The 10,000-nt window shown below is 45.5% G+C and overlaps 1 protein-coding gene across 2 annotated transcripts in view; it reads left to right on the forward strand.

Moving 5' to 3' along the window:
• The window catches only part of LOC147018846 (uncharacterized), a 39,009-nt gene that overhangs the window by 9,118 nt on the left and 19,891 nt on the right, over positions 1 to 10,000 (forward strand). Inside the window, exons 2-4 of one of the 2 annotated variants that reach the window (XM_085898918.1) lie at positions 4,995 to 5,146; positions 8,017 to 8,074; positions 8,171 to 9,092. In XM_085898918.1, the coding sequence (XP_085755044.1) occupies positions 4,995 to 5,146; positions 8,017 to 8,074; positions 8,171 to 9,092 (1,132 nt within the window). Of the gene's footprint in view, positions 1 to 4,994; positions 5,147 to 8,016; positions 9,093 to 10,000 lie in introns of both variants that reach the window. The other variant, XM_085898917.1, reaches the window with a different exon arrangement.

A 10,000-nucleotide genomic window follows, 5' to 3' on the forward strand; every position in this document is an offset into this window, starting at 1 on the left:
CTCAAAGCATCGCAGCCCGGATGAATCACATAAATTCCCTCTATACAACGGGTTTGGGCTAACTACACATGTACCTATTGGGATATCTCACCTGTGGGCCCTTTATGGTGGAAAGCGAATTTCCACAGCCGTAACAATATTATTGTTGCGAATTCGCGCCCGCCGGCGTGCGAGTGGCCACGTAACTCGAATCGCGGCACGTCGCCCACCGGACGGACAATTCTGTCGTAACCCTCTCGGACTAACGCCGGGAACTAGTCACGGGTGGGCCTTTCGGCCTCACCACGATCGTGCCAATCGCCCCCCGCGTGGGATAGGGTTGTTCGCCAAATTCGACCTACCTAAGTACCCACACGGGGGGTAGACCGGGCGATCGCACCTCGCCGCAGGTCGACTCCGGACACGGGCCACTTAAGCGACCCGTTCCGTACTATCGGGATAACCGAGCGGTGTTATCGTCGACCTCGATGGTTCCGATTAATTATCGGGCGTATTAAGCCCACTACCAACCCTTTACGTGAAGCAAGATGGAGATTCAATTAAAGAAAAGACGAAGCGAAACGGGAAAACAGTTCAACATAATTCACATTTATTCCGCGGCACACGGAAAGCACACATATACAATTACAACAATTATGCACCAAAAGCAGATGTTACAAAAGAAACACAACAATGCAGATCTACTACCGACTATGCGAGCACACGGCAAAACTTACACAGTTTTACTTTACAGACGGCGCAGACAACACATTTACTCAAAAGCAAATGAAAAGGGCCACCCTCAAAGACAGGGGGTCAGACGGGGCCTGTGGGCCGCGAGACCGGGTGGATCCTACCCGTGTCTTGTGATGAGCCGCAAATGTGGCGGCGGTGCACCGACTCCGCGCTCCTTCGCGGGTTTCGTTGGCACTGCTTGGAGTGGGGTGGGAACGGGGTCCCCTTTTCGCACTATCTCAGCGCGGGGGGGGGGGGGGAAGGGGGGAATTGTTGATGCTCTGGGGAAAGAGGATAGCTGGCTTGCTTGGGTCCCGCGACGAGCGACTCCACTGCGACCTCGTCGCCGACCGCCGTCTTCCTTGCCTTGGACCCGAGCTATTCGACCTCCTCCCCAATTCTCCTCAGCCGACTGCAGCAAACCACCTTGACCGCGCTCCAGGCTTCAGGCTTCAGACTTACCCTCTCTGCAGCTCCCCGACAGACTCCGAACCCCAACAGACTACCACTCTCCAAACCCGACTTGACTGCCTCGACCTTTTCTCCAACTCTCTGCCTCGAACTCTTCTCCAACTCAAAACTGACTAAATTCGCCCTGCGCTTTATAGTCCGGCAGGAGAACCCATATGCAAATTTCTGGATCAGAACGAGCTTGGGGGTGGAGCCACGCTCGCACATTGGACGGAGAAAAAGGGGCGTGAGTCTCCCCTGATCCTTGAATTTGCATATATCAATTCTGCTCCGACGCGCCTGGAGGCGGGGCCAAACCGCCCCGCGCTTGCTCATTGGACGGATCAGAAGTGCGGGTGTATCATTCCTGATTCGACTTCTCCTCGGAAAGGCCGCTATTTGCACCCGCGGCTTGGCGCGCATCCCGCACGAGGCCAGGACAGCCTGACGCTCGGTGCCCACAAGCGGTGCGGGAATGGCCGCAGAAGGAGAGGCGAAGGTGGTGGAGGGTTTAAAGTGCTGGTCCATGGCCATGGCGACGTTTGGAATGGCGGTGATGCGATGTTTGCGGGAGCGAGTTGTGAAGGTAAAGGTCGTGGCTGTTGGTGTTGTTGTTGTTGTGAAGCGGAATTGCGGTTGGTGGTTGTTGTGTGATGGCGGTTGAGACGTGGTTGGTTCAAAATAAAGATAGAACAGAAAAACGGCTATCTTAAAGGGTCGCAGCCTGAATGAATCACATTTATTCCCTCTAAACAACGGGTTTGGGGCTAACTACACATGTACTTACAGAGATACCTCACCTACGGGATCTGAATGGTGGTTTGCGAATTTCCTCAACCGTAACAATATATATATATATATATATATATATATATATATATATATATATATATATATATATATATATTGTTACGTTTGAGGGGGGGGTATGCATTCAAAGGGTAATTAGGATGTTTAATTAGGTATGCCATGCTGTTCGAGTTTACCAGGATCTCGATGTAATAAGTAGCAATTCAGTGGTGATAAGTTGCCTAGTAAATGTTCATTTCTTCAAGGGGAAATGATAATTGTCACGTAATTAGATAGGGACACGGGATAGGGTAAGTGTGTCTGCGTAAACCCCTTTTAGTAGTCCCTGGAGGCTGGCCGTGACGTCACAGGACAGGGCTGCGGATGGCTCCGCCCCGTGATCACGATTGGCGGAAGACGACGGCGGTGGGCCAATAAAACGGCTCGATTGGAAGTGACGAGGACGGGAGGATAAAAAGGTTCTGTTCGGGGTCGAAAAGGAAAAGGAAGAGGAAGAAGATCGGCACAAAAAGATCGTGTTTTTTTGGTGTGGAGGCTGTTGCGCGGGAAGCGTACTTGTTGTTGTGCTGATTCGATCGTGTTCTTCATCGTGTCTTGGAGCCTTGCTGAGCCTCGTGCCTCACTTTGGTTGGCTCTGGGGTTCTGCTGACTCGGAGTACGGGGTCGAACGGCGGGCGGACCTGCCTCCCTCTCCTGCTCGCAATTTGGCACCAGAACTGGTTCCCTGGCGGCTGTGAGCGGACTTGGGCCAGGACCAGGAGGTCGACAATACCACGGTTTCTCCTGCCCCCCCACCCCTGACGAGAGCAAGGCCAGCTCTTCCGACGCCGATCCAGGGACAGTTGCGTCCACACCACGGTCCAGCCTGACCACCAGAAGTAGCTACGTTGTGTGTGTGTGTGTGTGTGTGTGTGTGTGTGTGTGTGTGAGTGTGTGTGTGTGTGTGTGTGTGTGTGTGTGTGTGTGTGTGTGTGTGTGTGTGTGTGTGTGTGTGTGTGTGTGTGTGTGTGTGTGTGTGTGTGTGTGTGTGTGTGTGTGTGTGTGTGTGTGTACTTGGCGCCTTAGAGGGTTTGAGATCTGTATATTCATTGGAATTGTCTGTGTTTTTTCCCCACGCCCGATCCCACACCATCCCGTCGAATCGCTCCGGATCCCTCTTCTTGCCGAGTCTTGTTATTTCTGGTTAATAATAAAAACAAATAAACATCATCAACTCAGTGAAAAGCGACTCGTGCCACCTTCCTCGTCCCGTTTGCGGTAGAGCGATTAGAACCGCCATGTTTGGGTTATAAATAAATAAACCGCCTCCATCGTTTCGGCTCATTCTACGTTGGCGGGACTGGTCAAGTCCCGTGGACGTCACAATATATATATATATATATATATATATATATATATATATATATATATATATATATATATATATATATATATATATATATATATATATATATATATATATATATATATATATATATATATATATATATATATATATATATATATATGTGGAGCCTGGTGTTGGTGCAGTGGTTAGGGCAGCGGCTTGGGATCCAAAAAGGTCCTGAGTTCAAGCCCCGTTGGGCCACTGAATTAATACACCAGGGGGTTGACTCAGCCTGTCATCCTTCCGAGGTCGGCGAAATGAGTACCAGTGTACTGGGCCAGTGTATACCCCGGTTAAAATAGGTGTACCATATCCCTGTGTCGTAAGAGGCGACCAGGGTTGCGTCAGGAAGGGCATCCGGCGTAAAACATGTGCCAAATCACTATGCGGATCATACGGATGATCCGCTGTGGCGACCCTGAACGGGAGCAGCCGAAAGAAGAAGAAGAAGATATACACATACATATGTATGTATATATATATATATATATATATATATATATATATATATATATATATATATATATATATATATATATATATATATACTTGAACGCGAGAACACAAATCCCCTTTTTAGCAGTACTTGGACAAAATATTATGGCATTTTGTATCATGTCAACCAATCACATTTGCCGCTCGTAGAACTGGCCCATGTCCTTGTTTCTCAAGATAATGTGGAGCAATGTATTTTATGAACTCTCTAGTTATTATTAGTTGCAAGACTATTGCAGTGTGCGTGTGCGTGTGCGTATGTGTGTCCACATCTGTATTTTTCGCTTTAAAAATGTTTTTCTCTGAATACGCTTGTCCGATTAGAGCGAAAATTTTAACTTAGTCGGGACTCCCCATGGAGAATATTTTATTGCAAACTCTGTCATACGTCACATGGTATGGCAGCCATATTTGATTAAAGGAAAAAATTGGACATCATTTTGTCCGAAACCGCTCAACGAAAAAAATTGAAACTTGACATATGTAATTAACTCCCTGTGGGGTTTCTAGAGTGATAACGATGGCATTATCTGTGAAGTGGTGTTCCAGCCATAATTGGTTTAATTGAAATCCTGATCCGAAAATTCTGAAACTTCATGTATCTCATCTGTGACCCAATGTAAGTGAAGAATTAAATTTATGATGTTCATAACCTTTGCCAAGAAACGATGTGCTATAATCACGTGCATGGATAATATGGGTATATGGGCCATAATAGTAGCGTGTCCAGTTAACTATGGTATTTTTGTTCAGAATGAACAAGCGAGGCAAGACTAAGCACTCTACCAAGTGCCGTTCTAGTTGTTGTTGTTATTACATCATCACCATCAGTGCTTTTAGAAGCCATGAATGATTTTGCAAAATGAGAATCCACAGGAACCTATAACTTGCTGATCAGGAAGATAAACATCCCATCAGAAAAATGTAATCCATCGAATAAAACAAAGTTTTAAACAGTCATCCAATGGTTGAAAAAATAGGACCTTATATGTTTATTTTGCTAAAGAAGGAAAAATATGATCCAATAAGGGTTTATTGGAATTATTAAATGCATTTGATGTATCTGTTACGGATAAAGGATATCGAATACTAACTATTTAATGAATGAATGAAGAACATTCATGTTCCATTTGTGTAGGTCCGGAGGCACAGCGGAACCTGGAAAGCTGGGCTCAGGACAGGAGATGAACTCCTGGCACTCAATGGAACACCTTGCTCATCCATGTCGAAAGTGGCTGTGGGACGCGTCATGGACTCCAGCCCAGGATTCCTCAATCTCTTGGTCACCCGGTTAGATCAAGTGTGGTCACGAATATGGAGACTTTAAGTTTTAGCATGCAATATGCTTTGAATAAACATTTGGGGGAAATTCTCGTGTCTCAACAATGAGTCGGGTGATTCAAATGCAGTTATTCAAGATTTTGTATTACATGATTTTCTCCTATATCATCCAGTTTATTCGCAAGATCATCAACATTGCTTATCTATGACCCCTGCTACAGGATTCTGTGAGAGTGTAACCCGAGGCGAGTGGTAACTCAAATTCCACCAGCTAGTGTTAACGGTAACACAAAGAAATATGGCCAAGGCTCGAGTTTTGGATTCCACGGTTCCTTTATTTCATGGTGACTGCAAAATACATAACACAAAACACAACTTAAAATTGTTGCAGAAATGGGTTTGAGAGGTTAACAATCTATAGCTTGGAAATCTTTATTTCCACAGTGCATGGCTGGCGTAACAGTGAGGTAAATTAATTGTAATAGAATATGCGTCGATATTTGTATAGAAAGGCTGTTGTCTCCCCTCCAAACGTTTGTTTCGAAAAACCCTTCTCCCTGAATCCCTTTTAAATGTTTTACCCTCTGTAAATCTGTCCTTTGTGTGCTTTTGGGTAATAGTTGCCTGACTGATCAACCAAGGGACAAAGGTGTGCTCTTGCAGGGTCTCCATCATTCGCGGACTGACCGAGGAGGTTTGAGGTGGGGCTTGGGCTTCTCAAGGAGATGGGGATGGGCCAGGCATCTGCCAAGGGGATGGCCAGACGGAGGCCCCTGGAGTACCGGCGGAAAGTGGATGCAGCGACGCGCTGTTCTGGCGCATGCTCCCATACCTGACCCGACCTGACCTTCGGCTTGAGTAGTACCTGAACCACCGTCTGAGTCATGGGGATATGAGCTGGTTCACCATGGTCTGGAAGAAACAGCGCCAGGGTTGGAACATCATCGGGTTGCCATTGTAGACGCCTGGCTGATGTGTCGGCTGGTGCTGGCGAGCAAGGGTGTCAGTGATCACTCGTATTTTATCGAACAGTGGGTTCTCTAGGTCTGCCCTAGGTTTGGCTGGTGATGTCGTGGGTGTAGACGGGATGACTCTCTGGGTGTCACATTGATAGAAGGTGGGACAGTTTTCTATTGTTCGTTGCCTGGCTCAAACCCTGGGGTTGAAACTTGGAGCTGGTTGCTCAGCAGTGTCGATCAAGTGGCAGAACTACAACGCGTGATTGTTAGATGACTGTTGGGGTGAGGTCAGGGGCATACTCGACCTTTCTTCTTGCTCAGCCTGTAGGATTGCATCAGAGCGTGCTTTATCCATAGCTGATATTTATCACGCTCGGAGTATTTTCAAGTCAGCCTCGGCTGGTGGTTGTTTCGTCGGATATTCAGCTGCTCACCTGATTTCCTCGACTTTCCTTTCTGCTGTACATTCGGCGATCATCTCTTCGTATGTCACATTTTGGGCAGCAGCAGTGGCAGAGACCATGGCCTGAGCACTCAGAATTGAGGAAGATTATTTGGATGATTTTGAGGACCCATGGCTCCACACTGAATGCCCTGACCATCTAAAAGGCATTTGATCTAGTTTCTAGGGCCAGGGAGTAGGCCTTCTCAGTTATCTGCATGATAACGCTATTGGCATAATTGCAATTTTCGAGGAAGGTCGTCTTTGTAAGAAGGGCGTCTTGCTTGTATTCGGTGGTCTGATCTTGAGAATACAAGTCCTTTACTTTAGACTATGTCTCAGAGTGCACCTAGAACACAGAACGAGCCTGAGCCAGGTCCTTCCAGATTATGTTCTCATCGTCGGTCGCGTTTTGAAGAATGTTGAGAGATTGCCCGTTTTTTTTCCTCCATTGATGGTTAAGGTTTCTTTCGACGCTGTGTATGTTGCTGCTGATGGCCCTTGGTGTGGGATGCCTGTTTCTTTGTGGGTGGCTCGACAGGTCTGTTGTCCTCATAGTGTTTTCGTCTATCTGTGGATGTGAGGTGCTGTCGTCGGATTGGCTTGACATAGCTTCATGGACAAATGACATGTTGATGTTTCGATCATGTGACCACAGGGATGTTTTTTTCTTCTTGGATCGCTCGATAACCATAACAATATTAACATCCAAAGTTGTCCAGGTCTTTTTGGAACACCCCTTTTTATATACCTCCATGTCGTAAATAGTCGATCATACTTCATAAGTATTCTCATCATCTCAAAAGACAGACGACAATTTTCCTAGCGGAGGCTATACTAAGTTTGAATTTTTTTCGATACCATGCACTGCCTTATCGACATATCCACTTTAAAACATTGGCAACGTTGGTGATGTAACTTATACTGTGAGCTTTGGAACTCTCTTGTGATCATAACATGTGTGCCCACTATGTATTAGCACACAGTACGAAAATATATAAGTTTTGAAACTCTCTCCAACCACGAAGGTATTAGCCCAGAGTAGGAAACGATTATTTGCTGCACAATTGAGTGACCGTTCCAACATACACTATAACACAAGCAAGCACAGCACACAAGGGTGGTTGATGTATTTTTAGAAGTGCCCTGCTTTGTTGAGATGGAATGAAAATTGAGGGGTGAGGGGTGGGGGAGAGAAGTTGGAAGTATTGCAGGAAGCAAGGGAGGGGTGTTCACAGTGTGATAGCAAAATCTGTTAGGCTCCAGGGCAACATATATCTCAGCTGCTGGTTGGAATTCCAACAGACTAGAGTCAGTGGAGTGCCTTGAGCTCAGATTAGCCAGGCAGAGTCGGTGTGAAAGACTTGGCATATTGAAACTCTTATGAGCTGAATAACCAAAGCCATGTTCTGCGGCGATGGAATTCGCAGTCAGACCATGATAACTAAGCTGAGATCTGGGTGCAACTTGTGTTACAGGCGAGTCCCTGCAGAGGCCGAAACTTTCAGAGATGTTGTGGACATGATGCCGAAACAGGTAAAAGCACTTGATGTTGCAACCCAGAGAGATGTGCTGGTTGTGCGAAACGTGGCCCATCGTACTCAGCCTACCATGGTGTTCATCTCTTCTCAGAACGAGGTCACGGAGTTGGGAGGAGGTATCAACAGTGACCATATTCTCAAGGATGAGGACTTGGACAAATGTGCAGAAAGTCAACATCTTGCAGTAGTTGATACTAACATCAAGGTTTCTGCTGGAGCTGAAGGTATTGAAAGCAATATCTGTCTAAAGTTTCCTGTTTCTGCAGAAGCCTCAAGGAAAACAGCTGACGACCTACATGCCAGTATAAACAGCCCTCAGCATTTAGATCTGTCCAACTCTGGCGTTGAAGAACCAGAACAATTGGTGTCAATACTTCAGAAAGTGCACGTTGAAGAGAGGAAAGAACGTGAGCACAGTTCCATGAGGCAGAACATTCAGAAAAAGATAGGAAACCAAAATATGAGAGAAAGAGAATGTATATTAAACTTTAGTGTCTTGGATTCAAAAGGAAAAGAAGACAAACTGATGGAGGCTCGTGCACAAAAAGCGGATTTGGATCTACCAGAAAGAGACCCAAAAAGTAAACAGTTTGAATCAGAAGATTGTGACACATCAGCCCCTTCAGGTAACAAGAAGGCTTGTGGCCATTTGCAGGGGCGGGGGTGTGTGGAGGAGGCACCGCATCGAGTAAATTTAGCAGGATCGAGTAGCAGCACTGCAATGGAGGCAAAGGAGAATTCTCGGCACATTTGGGAGGTTGCGGAATCAGAACGTCGTGAGCTTGATACAAAAACGGTTGTAGGTGAGGGCAATAAGGAGAACTTTTGGGAAAATGGGGTCGTCGTTGACAGAGTACAGGCAAGTGAATCTGAACGCCAGATGCAGGAATGTGTGGTTGTGGAGAGTACCATGCTTACAGGGAGACCAGTCCATTCAGTGCCAGTGGAGGACCCGATTTGTCCAACAAAGGACTCTCCTTCAAGGAACTACCAAGAGACAGCTACAAAAGCAAGTGAGTGTGCAACGCACCCGGGGATATGTTGTGCATTTCCCTAATCGCTTCCTTTGAGAGGCACTAACACATGCAGTGTGTGAGAGTGTCTGTTATAAATATAGTTTGCAATGGGGGCGTTAACCTGCATCTTGCCCTGGCATAAATGTAAGGTGCATGCTGGAATATGTGAAGTCAAATGTGTAATGTTTTATATGTATATATATATATATATATATATATATATATATATATATATATATATATATATGTGTGTGTATATTCATTAGCCTGATAAGATGGTGCAGAGGTAGCTCATTAACTTTTAGCTGTCTAGTCTGGGTTTGATTCACGGCTTGACAATAAAATGTCGGTTTTGTACTTTGTCGGCAGGGCGTTGAATGGATGCCGTCCGTTGAATGGATGCCGTCCGTTGAATGGATGTTAATAAGCTGGGCGTCCCATCTTCGCACGTTATTTAGTGGATATTAAATAATCTATGGTGGCTTTTAAAAAGATTAGTTGGCAAGTTATTGCCGGCACCCTGGACAAATTCAAGATTCTTCTCACCTTCACTTGAATGTCGGGCCTGCCCAGCCAATTCGTGAAAGACCTGGGACAAAAACTTTCCCCAGCTGACCCTGATAAGAAGGTGGGAATAATTCAAATTCTAAAAGTTGTCTGAGTCGACCTGAAGTTTTTTTAAAATGTTTTTTTTTAATTTTGGAAAAACAAAATTTATGAGAAAAATCTGGATTATATATTTTGGAAAATTTGCAAATTTTATGATGGAAAATCAAAAATTTATTCGAGAAAAATCTGGATTTTTGTATGATCGAAAATTTGGAATTTTTATTCCAGAAAATCAAAAAGCACAGTAGAGTTTATGAAACTTCACTTGAAAAGGTATCGATTTATTACCTCTGCCA

This window comes from Eptatretus burgeri, chromosome 10, assembly GCF_056783735.1.
Source record: "Eptatretus burgeri isolate ZD-2024b chromosome 10, Ebu_testis_v1, whole genome shotgun sequence".
NCBI classification, from domain to species: Eukaryota; Metazoa; Chordata; class Myxini; order Myxiniformes; family Myxinidae; genus Eptatretus; species Eptatretus burgeri.